General features: G+C 45.8%; 1 protein-coding gene across 1 annotated transcript in view; it reads right to left on the bottom strand.

Moving 5' to 3' along the window:
- Nucleotides 1–14,459: 14,459 nt before the first annotated feature.
- The window catches only part of LOC111543965 (Fc receptor-like protein 6), a 10,933-nt gene continuing 6,555 nt past the window's right edge, over nt 14,460–18,837 (bottom strand). Inside the window, 4 exon segments of the mRNA XM_026457041.1 lie at nt 14,460–14,767; nt 14,924–15,208; nt 15,724–16,093; nt 16,377–16,402. Coding sequence (XP_026312826.1) covers nt 14,460–14,767; nt 14,924–15,208; nt 15,724–16,093; nt 16,377–16,402 — 989 coding nt within the window.

Consider the following 18,837-nt stretch of genomic DNA (forward strand, 5'->3'; position numbering starts at 1 on the left):
TTTTTTTTTTTTTTTTTTTTTTTTTTTTTTTTTTGTAGAGATGGGATGTGGCTGTGTTGCCCGGGCTGGTCTTAAACTCCTGGCCTCAAGGGATGGATCCTCCCGCCTCAGCTACCCAAAGAGCTGCGATTACAGGTGTGAGCCACAGTGCCTGGCCAAGTGTAATTTTCATTCTTGCTCATGGATTGTGATTCAAATAGAACTTCAATTTTTTTTCTCTCATTGCTCTTTTAATCTTATTCGGTGGGGTAGTCTTCTCTGCCTCAGATGAGAACTCTGGCTGAGGTCTCAGTCCAGAAATGAGTACTGGTCTCGGTTTAGAAATGAGTACTTCCTGTCCCATGTAATATGCAAAATTCCAAACTTACTTTATTATCAAATAATCTCCCTTATCCTGGCTTAGGTCTTCCAGGCTAGAGGCCGGCAGCTGGGGAGGGAGCAGTCTCTGCTCTCTACTATGCTCAGCTTGCCTCTCCCAGTCTGTTCTCCTCACCAGTGCTCCCCCTCAACTGTCCTCCCCCAACTCAAGTTTCCCCACTCCAAGAGGATGGGGAGGGTGGGGAGGTGTTAAAACTCTTCTTACCTCGCTGAGTGGCTTTGCACTTTGTGGGCCTCACAGATGGCTAAGATGAACTATTTTCTGCTAAGGGCAGTTTTGCTGGTTAACTTTTGCTGGTTCCCTCTCTCTTACCCTTGACTGGGGTGAATGCTTCTCTTTTCTGGGTGGTCCTTTGCAACTCCTTCCTCAGCCCCTGGACATCTGGCCACACATTTCACCTCCTCCTCCCCAGAGACCTGTCCAAATGCCCCTATCGTATAGCACCCAGGACAATCAAGCAGGCTGTGTCTCATGGGTGGCCGTCAGCTACCCATCACCATCACAAACATTCCTTGGCCCGACAGATCCTAGGATCTACAACATGGTACCATACTCCTGGCTCCCTCGTGGGAGCGCATTACCAGTTTTAACTCTTCCAGACCTGTCATAGGTGCTTGTGGCCTCTGACTCTCACCTGCAGGGCCGCATTCCAAAGCTCCCTAAGCCCTCCCCTTGAAGTCTCCTTTACTTGGCTTGTGATCAGAGGTAACATCACTATCCCTTGGGGAAGAGGTGTGGACTCACAATAAAGTTCTTTCCAAAGAAGTCTCTTTCTCTATCTCCCTTTCTCAGCCCTCCATCCATACATGAGGGGGTTCCAAAGGCAGTGTGACACCAGTTCTCGACTCCCATTGTATATTCTTCAAGGGCAGATCTCCCTCACATTGCCTTTGATCTCCTGATACCCATCACACTGTCAGCATAACTAAGGCAGGAAGAGATCCATTCTAACATCTTGCTTGTAGCAGACACTTAGGGTTCCCTGTAGCACAACCTGTTTACCCACCTGACTTCTACGCTGCTGTGTGGACAGTTTCATGATGGAGTGCCCCATGAAGTTTGCATCTGGGCAGTCTGTTTTTCTGCTTCCAGGCTTTCTCTGATTATCTTTTTTTTTTTTCTTTTGAGATGGAGTCTCAATCTGTTGCCAAGGCTTCAGTGCAGTGGCACCATCTCTGTTCACTGCAACCTCCACCTCCCAGGTTCAAGCGATTCTTCCGCCTCAGCCTCCTGCGTAGCTGGGATTACAGGCGCATGCGACTACGCCTGGCCAATTTTTATATTTTTGTAGAGATGGAGTTTCACCATGTTGGCCAGGCTGGTCTTGAACTCCTGACCTCGTGATCCACTTACCTCAGCCTCCCAAAGTGCTGGGATTACAGACATGAGTCACCGCCCCCAGCTGCTTCCAGGCTTTCCATATGACAGTGGAAGGCCACTCAACCCAGAAACTGGGAAGTATGCAGGTTTGGTGGGTCCAGCTAAGGGAGTGCCATGTTGGTGGGTAAATGTGGATAAATGTTCCAGCCTCCCTGCCCTATTCCATGAGCAATTCTGAGGCGTGTTCTCCCTGGTTCCTCAGAGGGATTGGGTCCCAGTTGTCCACAACAGTAATCAACTATTAACACACCTTTTTTTTTTTTTTTTTTTTTTTTGGCTTTCCTCCCTTCCTTGTCGCATTTTCCTCATTCTTTCTTCTTGGATTATCTCCCAGAAAGACTTCCTCCACCCAAGTTTTTATCTAAGGGTGTGCTTTGGAGAGAGACCAAACTATGACATTATTATATATAATAAAGTAGTTGCACCAGCAATGTTTAGACTCTCTCTTCTTCCTGGATCTTTGGGAGCAATTAAGCCCATGAGAAATCAGACACCCACCCCAATTCTGATGTAACAGCCTTGGGAAAGAGGTTGCAGTGAAAAGCTGGTCCTGCTGTGGTGTAGAGAATGGAGAAAAGATAATAAAAGGCCAAACCTTTGCTCAAACTTTCTCCTCAGCTTCTCTTTGGATCTGGAAAGCTGAGGACCCACAGGGCAGAGCCATGGTACTGGAGGAGCCATTAACAAGTAAGTTCCAAATAAATCAACTCCCGCCCGAGGCAACACGTGTTGAGATCTGCATGTGTCTTCTATCCTTCTATTCTGAGGCTGGCCTGTGCACTTGATATATGGTTTCTTTTTCCTTTCTTTTCTTTTTCTTTTTTAAGTTTCAGTGTTAAAAAGGTGATTATTCAATTGAACCATGAAGGTGGATGGAGAGAACTGTTAAGAGTCTGCAAATTGTTGAAGTGCACCCAAAGGAGCCATTGTGAAACAGAGGAGAAAAGAGCGTTCCTCACAGAGGAGCAGCCTGTGCAGGATCCTTGGGGTGGGGGAGACAGCTGGGCACACTGAAGCACAGAGAGAAGCCCACACAGGTGGGGCTGAGAAGAGAAGCAGAGAAGAGTGGAGATGAGGCTACAAAGATGGACTGCAGGCAGCTCACCGGGGGTGTATAGACCTGCTGAGTTTATAAGTTATGCACTCAAGAAGTTTACCTTGGCCGGGCGCGGCGGCTCACGCCTATAATCCCAGCACTTTGGGAGGCTGAGGTGGACAGATCACGAGGTCAAGAGTTCGAGACCAGCCCGGCCAACATGGTGAAACCCCTGTCTCTACTAAGAATACAAAAATTAGCCAAGCGTGGTGGCGCATGCCTGTAATCCCAGGTACTTGGGAGGCTGAGGCAGGAGAATTGCTTGAACCCAGGAAGTAGAGGTTGCAGTGAGCCAAGATAGCATCACTGTACTCCAGACTAGGTGACAGAGCAAGACTCTATCTCAAAAAAAAAAAAATTTTACCTTTGACGGCAAGGGGAAATAGAGGATGGGAGGCAAAGGGAAAACATGGGGTAGAGGGATAGTTTTATTGCCAATGATTTCGTTTTAAGCGTGGAGATGAGGCTACAAAGATGGACTGCAGGCAGCTCACCGGGGGTGTATAGACCTGCTGAGTTTATAAGTTATGCACTCAAGAAGTTTACCTTTGGCTGGGCGCGGTGGCTCATGCCTATAATCCCAGCACTTCGGAAGGCCGAGGCAGGCCGTGGAGATTTGAACATATTTAAATGCTGACGAGCAGAACCAGTAGGGGCAGGGGTTGAAGATTTGGGGAAAAGGTGATGATAATGGAGCAAGGCCTCTCCCTGACCCCACACCACCCCACACACACCCAGAAGACAGGAGGGAGCTGAGATTCAAAGCCAAGGGAAAAGAACTGACCTTGAATTACAAGATGGGCCTCGGCTATAATGAGAAGAAAATGGGCAGAGATGCAGATAGGTTTGTATGTGACAAGCAGTTAAGGGAAGGCCTGAACAGTGGTTTTGATTTTCTCTGAAGTGGAGTCAAAGTTATCTGCTAAAACTGAAGGTTTACGTGAAAAGCAGGCATTTCAAGAGAATGGACACAGTTTGAAGCAGGTGAGGTAACTGTGTGTTAAGGTTTCTTTTTTTTTTTTTTTTTTTTTTTTTGAGACGGAGTCTCGCTCTGTCGCCCAGGCTGGAGTGCAGTGGCCAGATCTCGGCTCACTGCAAGCTCCGCCTCCCGGGTTTACGCCATTCTCCTGCCTCAGCCTCCCGAGTAGCTGGGACTACAGGCGCCCGCCACCTCGCCCGGCTAGTTTTTTTTTTTTTTTGTTCCTTTTTTAGTAGAGGGGGTTCACCGTGTTAGCCAGGATGGTCTCGATCTCCTGACCTCATGATCCTCCCGTCTCGGCCTCCCAAAGTGCTGGGATTACAGGCTTGAGCCAACGCGCCCGGCCGTTAAGGTTTCTTAAGAAGGTCCTCATGTAAGCCTGTTATCTTGCCCTAATTATTAATAGTGTCCCCTTTCACTCTCAGAAAGTGCTCTAGTTTGGAGGATAAGTTATGGTTACCCTAGAGCAGAAGCCAAATCTTACTAAAGGAATCATACCGAAACAGCTAAACTTTAAGAGTTCAAGGTTGCCCTTACCTTTTTCAGTCAACAAATTGCCCTAAAGATTTAGAAGGAGATGGTGGGTGGGCAGTGTGGAAGAGCATGCCTCTGGAACCAAACTACTTGGGTTCCTTTGTCTGCAGGATGGGACACTCACAATACCCGCTTTATAGGGTGGTTGTGAAAATCAGATGAACTAATGGCAGAAAGCATTCGGTATGGAGTTGGCTCATGGTAAGGGCTCAATGAATGTGAGTCATGGTTATTACTGAAGGTTGGTTAAGCATAAAGACAGTGGGCTTTGGCATTAGGAAGACCTGGGGCCCCTTGGTAATTGGCCAGGGTCTGTGATTATTGAAGAGAATACACAGGAAGTCTCTAACATAAGACACGTGAATAGGTTTTATTCAAGAATGTTAGCTGGCAGCACCAATCAGCCCATAGTCTAAAGAGACTGCAAGCATTGCTGTTGGGAGGTATAACCCAGCTCGGTGTTTTCCATGCCAGCCGCCCTTTCCCCAGATCAGCCTGTTACATATGCAGAGATGGAACACGCCAGGCTGATCCCCTTAACCACACTGCAAGGGCAACCCATTCCTTGTCTCTCAGGCTTCACATATCTCAGATTGGTTCATGCACACACATACCCTTCCCTCAACTTACCTCTTAAGTACAATATGTCTGCCCTTCTTTCCTAAAATGGACTAGGCTCATGTTCTTCTCAATTGCATGTCCTGTGACTCCCTGATGCTTATTGCTCTCAAAATGTAGGTTTCATACCACCTGTATCACAATCAAGCTGAGAGCTAGTTAAAACGCTTACTCAGGCCAGGCGTGGTGGCTCACGCCAGTAATCCTAACACTTTGGGAGGCCAAGGAGGGCAGATCACGAGGTCAGGAGTTCAAGACCAACCTGGCCAACATAGTGAAACCCCGTCTCTACTAAATATACAAAAAATTAGCCGGGCATGGTGGCAAGTGCCCGTAATCCCAGCTACTTGTGAGGCTGAGGCAGGAGAATCACTCGAACCCAGGAGGCAGAGGTTGCAGTGAGCAGAGATCGCACCACTGCACTCCAGCCTGGGTGACAGTGCAAGATTCTGTCTCAAAAAACAAACAAAAACGCTGATTCAGACTCACTGAGTCACGATGGGGGAAAGCAGAGTGTGGCCTGTGAATCCACCTGCTTATCAAGGTCCCCAGGTGATGCTACTCTAAGCTAAAGTTTGGGAATCCCTACACTTCACCTACTCTTCTGTTCTGTTGGAGCAGAGAGGAAGTTCCCCAGCCAGTGATATCTTTTGTTTCCAATCACAAAGGGTTTCTTTCCCCCTGAGTAAAGCCATGAAACAACACTCTGCTTCATTCTTGGTCTGGCCTTTGGAGAACATGAGAGGGGCTCCGGGAGCTTTTAATCTGTTCTCCTGGGCTTTCTGAGGAGCTGTCTCAAGGATTGCCGCAGGGAAGCAGGTGCAGGCCAGGGAGCTTCAACCACAGACAGGTGCTTTTATCTTTTCACATAGGGAGTTCTGATGAAGAACTTGTTTGAAAATAGGGTGCTGTTGCTAAAAGAAAAAAGTTTAGAATCTATGGATCTTGTCCAGCCCTTTATTTCACAAATTAAAAACTAAAAAGCAAACAAACAACGAACAAAAACCAGAGGTTCGGAGTGGTGGAGAGACTTCCTCAAGGTCACAGTTTAACAGCAAACCTGGGGCCAAAACTCCTGGTGTCTTGTTGGTCTCCTGGTGCCTTGTTGGCAGGATTTTACTTGATTAAACTAATTTGAGAAGTAACAAAACTATGCCTGGCATATAGAAAGCCCTCAGTGTTATTATTATTGCTGATGTCATCAGTGATTGGTATTTGTATTCCTTTGCTGTTATAATTTGTATTTGAGACTGGAGGCACACGAAGAAAGCACAAAGGAAACAGAGGGGAGTGGCTTGAGGGAAGCCGTGGGCCACCCAGACAAGTCTGCCCATGATGCCATTTTTCTTAGTCAGTTCAGCACTTTTCACAATACAGGCTCAAACTCTAACTCATCGATGTCCCAGAGTTGATCAGAATCTGGAATGCTGCCTCATTTTGTCAGAGACATTATCAAACTGACATATAAAATTAGCCATTCATCCTACAATTATTTATCAAGCTTCAATTAAATGCCAGGCAGTGTTCTAGGTGTGGGACACAGCAGTGAACAGGAAAACTTGAAGCTTACATTATCGTTAAAGTCAAGGTTGGGGGAGGGTAAGCAATACGCAACAAACAGATCTGTAACATCAGGCGATAAAGTACCGTGAGGAAAAACAAGGCAGGATAAAGGAACACCAAGGGATGGGGACAAGCAGCCTTCTTTGGTCAGAGTGTTCTGATCAAATAGGCCAGTTGCAGCTCCATCACCCTGACATTCCCTCCCTGTACTCAGTCAGTATGGGGAGTTGTCAACAGAAGGCTGCCTAGGGAACATGGTGCTAGAGGAAAGGAGATGAGCTAAGATTCAACACTCTGATGACAATCTATGGTGTCCATCTCCATGAGGCTCCTTCTGTGAGGTTGCCTGGATACTGCGTCTGGCTGACAGAGTCCCTAGACAGAACTTGAATAGGCACTGTCAGGGTGTATACTTCTATGACTCTCCTTTTGCAATGTGTCCACACCACTCATCTCATTTTTCTAATAAGGTACACACCTTCATTTGATTATTTGTTTCGTTCAGGATAATTTGCATACCTCGTCTTTGATCCACTAAGTATTGTCTTAATATTTTGGAACTCAGAAGGCAATCTCATTTCCTCCTTTTCCAGAGCTATTCACTTTCCTTGCCCCCACATTACAATGTTTCTTTTTAAAAAGATATAAATTATGCTTAATTAACAAATCATAATTATATTACATTTACATAGTACAATGTGATGTTTTGATATATGTCTACAATTCAGTGATTAAATCAAGCTACTTAACATATCCATCACCGCTTCCTTGATATTTTTGTGGTGATACATTTGAAATTACTCTCTTAGTTATTTTGAAATATACAACATATTGTTATTGATTACAGTCATCCTGCTGTGCAGTAGATCTCAAAATTTATTCCTCTTGTTTAGCTGAAACTTTGTACCCTCGGACCAGTAATTCCCCATTCCTTCACACCTCCTCTGCCCACTGCCTCTGGGAACTATTATTCTTCTAGGAATTCAACTTTTTTTATATTCCACATCTAAATGAGATCATGCAGTATTTATCTTTCTGTGCCTGGCTTATTTCACTTAGCATAGTATCCTCTAGAGTCATTTGTGTTGTCCAAAATGACAGAATTTCATTCTTTTTAAAGGCTGATTAGTATTCCATTGTGTGTATACACCTCATTTTCTTTATCTGTTTATCCACTGATGGACATTTAGATTGAGTCCACATCTTAGCTATTGTACATAATGCTACAATAAACATGGGAGTTCATGTTAAAGGGATACCCTTCAACACAGTCATTTTAATTCCTTTGGATATATTCTCAGAAGTGGGATAGTTGGATCATATGGAAGTTACATTTTTAGTTTTTTGAGGAACCTCCATACTGTTTTCCACAACAGCCGTACTAATTTACATTCTTACTAACAGTGTAAAAGTGTTCCCTTTTTTCTGTGTCTTCATCAACACATGTTATCTTTTATCATTGTGGTAAAAGCCAGTCTAACAGGTGTGAGGTGATACCTCATTGTGGTTTTAATTTGCATTTCTTAGTGATTAGTGATGCTGAGCATTTTTTAATGAACCTGTTAGCCATTTGTATGTCTTCCTTTGAGAAGTGTCTGTTCAAGTCATTTGCCCATTTTTAAATCAAGTTACTTGTTTTCTTGCTAATGAGTTGTTTGGATTCCTTATATATTTTGGATTTTAACTCCTTATCAGATGTATAGTTTGAAAATATTTGTTCACATTCTGTGGGTCTCTGCACTTTGTTGTTTTTGTTTTGCTATGCATAAACTTTTTAGTTTTATGCAATCCCATTTGTTTATTTTTGCTTTTGTTACCTGAGCTGTCAGAGTCAAATCCAAAAAATTCTTGTCCAGACCAATGTAACGAGGGTTTCCCCTTATGCTTTCTTCTAGTAGTTTTACAGTGCCAAGTCTTACATTAAAGTCTTTCCCATTTTGAGGTTTTTTTACTATTATTATTAGGTTTGCTGCACCCATCAACTTGTCATTTACATTAGTTATTTCTCCTAATGCTATCCCTCCCTTGAGTTGATTTTTATGCATACTGTAAGATAAAGATCTAATTTCATTCTTCTGCATGTGGATAAGCAGTTTTCCCACACCATTTATTGAATAGATTGTCCTTTCCTCATTGTAGGCTTTTGGAACCTTTGTCAAAAATCAATCAGCTATAAATGCATTGGTTTATTTCTGTTCCATTGGTTGGTGGATCTGTTTTTATGCCACTACTATGTTGTTTTGATTACAACTGCCTTATAATATACTTTACAGTCAGGTCGTGTGATTTCTCCAGCTTTATTATTTTTGCTCAAAATTGTTTTGGCCATTTGTGGTTTTTGTTGTTCCCTACGAATTTAAGGATTTTTTTTTTTCTATCTCTGTTTAGAGTGACATTGGAATTTTAATAGAGATTGCATTGAATCTGTAGATTGTTTGGGGTTAATATGGACATTATAACAGTGTTAACTTTTCCAATCCATGAACATGGAATATCTTGCCGTTTATGTGTGTTTTCATCCATTTCTTTCACTAGTGTTTTATAGCTTTCAGTATATAAGTCTTTCACCTCCTTAGTTAAATTTACATCTCACTATTTTATTTTATCTTTTGTTGCTGTTGTAAATGGGATCATTCTTAATTTTCTTTTTGGATAGCTTGTTATTAGCATACAGAAATGCTACTAATTTGTGCATGTATTTTGTATCCTGCAACTTTATGGAATTTTTTAAATCAGTTCTAAGGGTTTTTGATTTTTAGGGTTTTATATATATATATATATATAAGATCATTTCATCAGCAAATGAAGACAATTTCACTTCTTCCTTTCCTATTAAGATGGCTTTTATTTCTTTCTCTTGAATAATTGCTCTGGCTAGGACTTCGAGAACTACGTTGAAAAGGAGTAGTGAAAGTGGGCATCCTTGTTGCGTTTCTGATATTTGAAGAAAAGCTTTCAACTTTTCTCCATTGAGTATAATATTAGCTGTGGGCTTGTCATATATTGATTTTATTGTGTTGAGGTACATTCTCTCATACTTACTCTTTTGGGAGCTGTTCACACCACCCCATCTCATTTTTGTAATTCTTTAGGGATAATGTGCATGCCTCATCTCTGATGTACCAAGTGTTTACTTAGCACTTTGAGACTCAGAAGGCAATCTCATTTTCTCTTTTCTCATGGTTACTCACTCCTCTCCTTCCCATTAAATATTTTCCATTATCACATGCAAAATCTTCTCTCTTCCCTGTCAAGTTCCCCAAATACCTTGCCACTTACAACGGTTTTGTGGCACCCATGGTACTCTTCTCTCTTGGTCAAATCCTTCTTTGTAGGGTAAAGAGGGACTGCCTGGGATTCTGACCTTGGAACATTGAAGGTGGCTCAGAGTTTGAGTCATTGGATTATGAGGCAGGATTTCCTATGTCTGAGAGGTTTCTTCCTCTGAGAGGAAAGAAGCCTGGTAGCAGCACATCAACAATGGAGACATTTTCTTCTAGTCTATGGAAATGGTTAAGAAGTAGGGAAGAGCTGGGCACGGTGGCTCACGTCTGTAATCTCAATACTTTGGGAGGGCGAGGCAGGTGGATCACCTGAGGTCAGGAGTTTGAGACCAGCCTGGTCAACATGGTGAAACCTCGTTTCTACTAAAAAACCAAAAATCAGCCAGATGTGATGGCAGGCACCTGTACTCGGGAGGCTGAGGCAGGAGAATCGCTTGAACCCAGGAGGTAGAGGTTGCAGTGAGCTGAGATCGCACCACTGGACTCCAGCCTGAGTGACAAAGTGAGACTCCATCTCAAAAAAAAAAAAAAAAGAAAGAAGAAGAAGAGGTAGGGAAGGGCTTGGGGATTCCCCTTCAAACTACCAGAAGAGGAAATGGGAAACAGAAGGAGAAGTGGAGGGTTAAGAAGCAACCACTACAACTGCTCTCTGGATGGAGGAAGAAGAGGTGGAGAGACATTTTCTATGATGGACAATTTCTAGCACTAGGGATAGCCAATTTTGCTGACTGTGGATAGCTGCCTGGGGGGATGGAGAAGGGGGTAAGGGGTATAGTCCCTAACTCTTTACTTTCCCAAGCTCACCTGATGAGGTATTACCCACAGGCTATGCAGCTAAGTCCTTCCTCTAGAACACTGGCTGCTGAACTTAAAAATAAAAAAATCCATGCAACATTTCCTCAATGGAAATATTTTTTTTTTTTTTGAAACGGAGTCTCGCTCTGTCGCCCAGGCTGGAGTGCAGTGGCCGGATCTCAGCTCACTGCAAGCTCTGCCTCCCGGGTTTATGCCATTCTCCTGCCTCAGCCTCCGGAGTAGCTGGGACTACAGGCGCCCGCCACCTCGCCCGGCTAGTTTTTTGTATTTTTTAGTAGAGACGGGGTTTCACCATGTTAGCCAGGATGGTCTCGATCTCCTGACCTCGTGATCCGCCCGTCTCGGCCTCCCAAAGTGCTGGGATTACAGGCTTGAGCCACCGCGCCCGGCCTGGAAATATTACAAGAAACTCAATACGATAAAAAATAAACTATTCTTGTAGAAGCTGGAGGGAGTATCCCATCTCAGCACTTTGCTTAAATCCCAAGGCAATGCCTTGGAGCCTTAAGGGTTCTAGGGAGCACCTCTGCTCGGGGATTGCAGATGGGCAAAACAATGGGGCAGCATTGCCAGGTGTAATTCCTGGACTTTCATCTCCATTTCAACTAGAATAGCTGGATTTTCACCTAGTTACATATTGGGCTTATGAAAATATTTCCTGGACAGGGGAGAGGAATATTTTCCTTAAAAACACGTTCCCACACCCCACTCAAAATCCTTTAAAATAGTGTTTATTAACCGGCGTGGTGGCTCACGCCTGTAATCCCAGAACTTTGGGAGCCTGAGGCAGGCAGATCACTTGAGCCCAGGAGTTCAAGACTCGCCTGGGTAACATGGCAAAACACCGTCTCTACCAAAAACACAAAGTTAGCTGGGCATGGTGGTGCAGTGGTGCACTTCTATAGTCCCAGCTACTCAGGAGGCTGAGGTGGGAGGACTGCTTGAGCCCATGGGTGAAGGGGGAGTGGAGACTGCAGTAAGCCATGATAGCACCTCTGCACTCCAGTATGGGTGACAGAGAAAGACACTTCTCAATAAATAAATAAATAAATAGATAAATAAATAAATAAAATAGTGTTTATCACCTTTTTGTATAGCCTTAAAACCACAAAAGCATGCCATATGCTCCTATATGTAATCATGGCTCACTCTGGCAGAGGTCCTCAAAGTTGGGCTTTCTGCCTCCATTGAGAATCACTAACCCAGGTTTAGCTGAATTATTAGAAAGATAAAACCTGGCCAGGCACGGTGGCTCACGCCTGTAATCCCAGCACTTTGGGAGGCCGAGGCAGACGGATCACGAGGTCAGGAGATCGAGACCATCCTGGCTAACACAGCGAAACCCCGTGTCTACTAAAAATACAAAAAATTAGCCAGGCATAGTGGCGGGTGCCTGTAGTCCCAGCTACTCAGGAGGCTGAGGCAGGAGAATGGCGTGAACCCGGGAGGCGGAGCTTGCAGTGAACCAAGATGCACCACTGCACTCCAGCCTGGGCGACAGAGCGAGACTCCGTCTCAGAAAAAAAAAAGAAAAGAAAAAAAAAGTAAAAGAAAACCCAAGCCACCTCCTATGGGGACAGTGCAGACTTGCTCCCCTGAAATGCTTTGTTACAATCAATGACCATGGCCTGTGTCAAAGAGTGTTATAAAGCAGGAATATTCAGTGGGGCTATGGAAAAGGTAAGGCTAAAGATGCTGTTCATTATCATCGCACAGTGTTTTCTTGAGAAAAAATGCCTCCCAGTGGTAGGAACAGCAGGGCCATCTCTCTGAGCAGCCCTGTGATTTTACAGTAGACTTTACTGTCCTCTTGGAGTTGCTGCTGGAAAGCAGAAAGCTGCATTTGTAGCCCTCCCATAGTCATGGATAGAACACTCAAGCATAGTTTGGACACTGTGCTTGTTCCTTGCTGCAACTTATTTTCCTACCCTACTTTCTTCTAACCTCATCTTCCTAACTAGTATTTTATCTTGCGACAGTGTGTACATTTTCTAAGACGTGCATGAGGGTTTAGCCAAGTGTACAGTCAGAAAGAATACAATCTACACAGGACTGCCCTCACTTCTGATACCACCTGAAAGTTCAAGGAGTTCCAAAAACTACCCTCAGTTTTAGTAATTTGCTAGAAATATTCACAGAATACAATGAAAGCTGTTATATTCATGGTTATGTCTTATTGTAGGGAAAGGACACATATTAAAATCAGCCTAGGAAAGAAGCGCATAGAGTCCAGGGAAGTACTAAGTATGTCCTTTCCCATAGGGTTAGGACAGGGTACTCTTCTGGCATCAGTGTGTAACAATACACACACAATATTTCCAACCAGGAAATCTCGCCCAAGCCTCAGAGTTTTTACTAGGACTAAATCACACGCTGCCCACATGGCTGACTGTCAGTCACTGGCCCTTCCAAAGGTCAAGCTGACGCCTTTGGTCTCCAGTCCCTCTGGAGGTAGAAATGATAGTGCTTGGCATAAATCTGTCATCATAAATCACACTGTTGAACTGTCTGATGGCCAAGGCCCCTAGACAAACAAAGACACTTTTATCAGGCATGGCATTCCAGGGCCTAGAGATCGGCACCTCATAGTGGAGGGCAAATGCTAGACCTGTCTTTGGGAAAGGCTGATGCTTCACTAGGCAATGAAAATTCATCTTTAGAACAAGACAACGAGAAGGAAGGAAGGAACAAACCAACCAATCAAACCAAATCAGTCCAGGATGGCCAGACTCCTCAATCCTGCCCTGCACTGACAATGACTGCTGGAGAACAAGATCACTCGGGGAGAAGTCGAGGGTGAAGGATTCCAGCAGGGACCCTCTGTCCTCATAGCCATTGAGCCCCTTTATGAGTTGGTACCCTGGGTTGGAGAAGGGGGTTAAGGGTGCCACCCAACTCTGAGTGAGGTGAGGAGAGATATCACATAGTGTCCTCTGAGACCAAGGAAGGTGCAGAGATGCTGACGCACATTGAGGCTGACTTGGACTAATTCTGTCACCTCTATTTATTGGGTAAGATTCCCAGGCATAGAAGATTAGGATGTGCAGTAGAAAGTGGGAGTCCTGGCAGCTTTGCAGGACCATTTGGGAAGGACACAGGGTCAGCGTCACAGTTGACACCCAGGTCTTTAGAGTGACTTTCATGAATCTTCAGGCCGCACCTGGACAAAACAGCTACTGTTTCTCCCCTGGCACTCTGAGGAGTCCTGGGGAACTCAGAGGCCTGTGATTGCCCCCACTCCCACCACCACCAAAAAAAAAAAAAAAAGCTTGTCTGTAAGGCCACGGAGCTCCCTCTGCAGAAGAGCATACAGACCCATGTCAATGGCTCACCCCAGCAGACAACTCTGGGGGGAGGGTGCCTAGAGGGCTTGGAGAGTCATGAGGGCCAAGCTGAGGATTCTGGGCTCCTGCAGGTCTCCCAGGCCCACATGCACACGGGACTCCAGCTCCTTCCACTTCTCTGTTCATGCCCTGTATGTGCCTCTAGGTCTGGCCCCCGCCCCAGCCCTCATACACACCCTCCACCCTCACCGCAGGAAAGTTGCCTGTGTCTTAAGCCAAGAGCTAGAAGGCTCAGCGTTGTTGAGACCACAGGAAACCAGTTCTCTGGAAGGATCCACAACTTCTGTGGTTGTGAAAAGGAGACACATCTCACTGCTTGGGCCCTGTTGCCCTTGTTTTCCTAACGCTTGAGATTCCTCTCCCTCCACACATCTGCCTCCTCCAAGCTCCCCTCACTCCATGCCAGGCTGCTGAGGGTGCAGTGATGACTGAACCATTATCCTAGCCCCCAGGGCTCAGAGCCCAGTTAGAAGACAAGATGCATCAACAAGGGAGACCTTTTGGGCTCACTCTTCTCTCTGGAGATGCTGTTCTCAGCCTTGCAGGACGGGATCCCAGCATCCTGCTCTGACTTCACTGGAAACAAGGGGGAAACAGCTCCATGGGGAGCCAAGTGATTCCCAGGAGAGATCCCCAAGATCTCTCCATTGAGGTAGAACAAGTACAGGATTGGAGGGGAGCCCCTCTGGGCCTCACAGAGGAGCTGCACCACGTCTCCCACAGCAGGGTCAGCAGACCCGTGGTACAGAGTGAGCGCAGGACGGGACACAGGAGCTGGGACGCACATGGGGTGGGAAGCTCAGCCTGACCACCCAGGACCCTGGCTCCTTCCTCTCCTGGGGACCCTTCCCACAACTCCTCTCCTCCCAGGAGGTCCCACTGCCTGATGCCCAGACCCTTGGGGGCGTCGCCACTCCCTCACACATTTACCCTGCACTCTGACCTCCAGCTGGGGGCTCTGCTTCTGGACCTGGCCACCCTCGGGGGCCATCTCACACCAGTAAAGTCCAGAGTATCCCTCTTTGACTCCTGGGATGCAGAGTTCTAGGTGAGGGCCCCTGTTCTGCAAGGTATGGCCATCCTTGTGGAAAGAGAAGAGGAGCCTTGAGGCTGACCTCAGGGGATGCAGCTTTGTCTGACATCTCAGGGTCACCAGGCTACCCTCTCGGGGCTCAGGAGAGGGGGTGGCACTCAGCACAGGAGGTGGGAACAGCTCTGGGGAGATGCAGGTCCAGGGCTCAGGAGGGGAGTCCCGGATGATGAAGCCCCAGGAGGCTGAGGCCTGAGCTTCTACTCATCCCGGGCTGCAGCCTGGGGACGCCGACGGGAGGCAGTTTGATCTCCAGGACCTGTCCTCTTGTCCTTACCCACAAGCTCTGAAATGACTCCCACACAGCCAGACCCTTCTGGAATCTTGGAAGTCAGAGGCAGAGGGGCCCTTCGAGGTCCTCTAGTCCACAGAGGGGAAGGGTGAACCTGGACTGGTCCAGGCTCTTCCCAGTGCCCCCTCCCAGGAATCTCCCCCCTCCTTCCCCTGGCTCCATATGTGCCCCATGGTGGGGAGATGGGGGTATTGAGACAACATCTTGGGAAACCTCGGGGCCCCACACATAGGCCCAGCATGAGGGGCAGCCAGAGACAGGGGTCCTGTCCAGAGAGCTACTGACCTCTAGACATGGGACCCCTGAGAGGCACCTCCTGCCCCACAAACTCCCAAGCTGGTGACTCACCTTGGACTTGAACCATGGCAGTTTCTGAAGTTAGTGTGAATATCTGTGGAATATACATCACCTGCCCAGTGCAGCTGTACTGGCCACTGCTCTGCACTGTTGCTGCTCCCATGGACAGAGTCTGGTTTTCCTTAGAGAAATGAAGGAATTTTCCATCTCTGTAGAACTTCACCTGAGACAGTGGTGTATTCTTCCATCCCTGACATCACAGAGTCAGGGCATCTCCTTCAAACACAAGGTTTGGCCAGGCTTGGAGGTATAGCCAGGTTGCAAGACAAAGGGACAGGGCGGCCCCCAGTCTAAGGCCTCTGCTGGGGATGGAGGCCCTTGGATGGCACCAGTGCAGTGTCACTGTCTCCAGTCCTTCATGCTGAACAGAGAAGGGCAGGACCTGGGCTTCCTTTCCTCCCTCTCCTCCCTTTCCTTCTTCTTTCCTTCCTCTTCTCTTCCCATGTGCCTCTATCCTTTCCCTTTTCTTCTCCCTTTTTCTTTCTCCCTGATCCTACCATATATTGGGTCTTCCTCCCCATCGACATGTTTGGTTCCAGTTGGAATCATCCCAATTATATAGCTATCTTATTCCTCCTGAACAAATTCCAATTTCTTCACACTTCACATGCTGCCTCAGTCCATGTTGACTCAATAGTCCCCACCTCCAGTGACAGCTCCAGGTCCGGACCTGTGAGAATCCAGGGATTGAAGGAGCCTGATCTGGCTTGCTCCTACCTTCCTCCTTAAAGGCTCCTAGAGGTCTGGACTCCATTGATGCCCCACACCAATACCAATCCCCAGCAGGGGTTTCCGTTTCCACCCCAGCCATGCAGGGCCCTGTCCTGTCTGTTCTCATCCTGAACTTAAGTTCTCTGCCCTGACTGGGGAGGACAAGGGTCTCTCCCCAGGTGTGGAATCTCCCACAGGTCAGGTAGCCTCAAGAGCCAAAAGCCATGGCTGGGAGTCAGGCCTGAGGATCATGACAAAGGATGCAGAAATGGGATTCATGGAAGAGTTCCCTTCTCATTCCCATTATGAGCAAGAAGAACACAGGTGTAATCAGCCTCTTCCTGGACCATAGGCACCTTCTATCACTCCTGGAACTTATGAGGCTCACAGGGTCCCTGAGCACAGGCCTGGGTGCTCAAACCTGGTTTCTCTATTACCACCAACCATAGAGCACTTGGGTTTCCAAGTGTGGTCTGAACTCCGTCCCCAAGCAGTAACACAGATAACTCCTTGGGAGTCTAAATACTTAGATGTATGTCAGAGTTCTCATCTCTTTAACAAAGGTACTGATTCAATGCAAGGCAGAGAAGCAGAATTTATTTGTTATTCATTCATTGACTTATTCATTCATCAATCATTTATTGAGTACCTCTACATGCCAGGCCCTCAGGTATATGCTGGTTCACAGTGTAGAAGGCAAGAAAAGAGACAAAGTGTTACAAGTGTGACAGAGGGGGCAGAGAGAGAAACTGCTTAGTTCTACCCGGAGAGGACACCCAAGGAGGTGAGGTCACCTTGACCTCATCTTGAAAGATAAGTATTCAGTATAAGGGAGATGTAGGAAGAAGCTGTTTCAAGATGTAGCCACGTGAGCAAGGACACAGCCAGGAGTAGTCTGGGAACTGGTGGAGTGTGGCATGCCTGGAGAGATAGACTATGAAGAGGGTATGCTAAGAAGTAAGCCTGGGGAGGCAGTAATCAGATGAACTCAAACTATACCAGAGCAGTTGGAAAGGAAAGGAGGGATTTGAAATTGGGAGTAATTGAATCAAACTTGCATTCGAGATCTGATGGCTGCCAAGTAAAGAATGATCAGAATGGAATGAGAAAAAGACAGTGAGCCTATTGCAATTGCCTGGACAAGAGAGAGGTGCCACCTGAAACAATGGCAGTGAGGTGGAAAGGAGGGCATAGATCCGAGTGACACTAAGGAGGCAGGATCTATAAGACTTGATGATACAGACTTGAAGATTTGATGGGGGGCGAGGGGCAAAGGAGAGGGAGGAATTCAGGATAATAGGAAATTGAGGACAAGACACTGATCTGTAGGAAAATGTAAGTTAAAATGTGTCCATCTTCAAATGAGATGTTCTTGGCATGGCCAGGTGGAAATATCCCTCAGTTCAGAGCCTATATGTAACTTCAGGGTCCGTTCTGGGCTGGAGATAGAGACTTGGGAGTCATTTACATTTGGTGGTGCTTGAAGTCAGCTGTGTGGATGGAGCACTCCAGAACTCAAGGAAGGAGTATAGATTGTAATGTGTGTGTGTGTGTGTAAAAGTTGTTTTACCCTTTTGCTTTTTATATATAAAGAATATCTATATAATATATATGGCTTAAAATAGCACAAGGGTAAAAACAACTAAGATGTTTATTAATAAGGAATTTGTGAAATAAATTGCGGCCCAGCCATATAATGAAATATAATGTAGTCATGAGAAAGAACAAGGTAGATCCATACATACCTATATGGAATGAGCCCAAGATAAAGTGTTAGTGAAAACACTAAAAGCAACGTGTGAAACCATGTGTACGGTGCACCTCCATTTGTATATAAAAAGAAACATGCATACATATTCACATACATATGTATGCTTGCATATGCATATAAAATGTTTATAATGTAAGGGAAGACTGGGTAACCAACTCATAGGCTGGGGTGAGTTAGAAACAATTTTTACAATGCACTTTGTTCTTTTTTAAAAAATTTAATGTTTTTACCATATTCACATATATGTTTCAATTAAAATGCTAGATTAAATAAAATATTCCAATCTTCTTTATTTCCCCATATAGCTTTTAATAAACCTCTCTTTCTTGAAGTTACCTGAGAATGGATCCATTCCTTGAAACTGAAGATTCTAAGGAACTGGGTTTCTCAGTATACAGTGGGAATGGTGGGAGGAGGTAAAGAGTAGAAGACAGTATCAAGAATCCAGAGCCCAGCACAGTAGGGCACAGCTGTAGTCCTAACTACTTGGATTCCTTGAGCCCAGGAGTTTGAGTCCAGCCTGGGCAACATATTGAGACCCCCATCTCGAAAGAAAGAAAGAAAAGAAGGAAGGAAGGAAGGAAGGAAGGAAGGAAGGAAGGAAGGAAGGAAGGAAGGAAGGA

The sequence above is a fragment of the Piliocolobus tephrosceles genome, chromosome 1 (genome assembly GCF_002776525.5).
Source record: "Piliocolobus tephrosceles isolate RC106 chromosome 1, ASM277652v3, whole genome shotgun sequence".
In the NCBI taxonomy this organism is placed as follows: Eukaryota; Metazoa; Chordata; class Mammalia; order Primates; family Cercopithecidae; genus Piliocolobus; species Piliocolobus tephrosceles.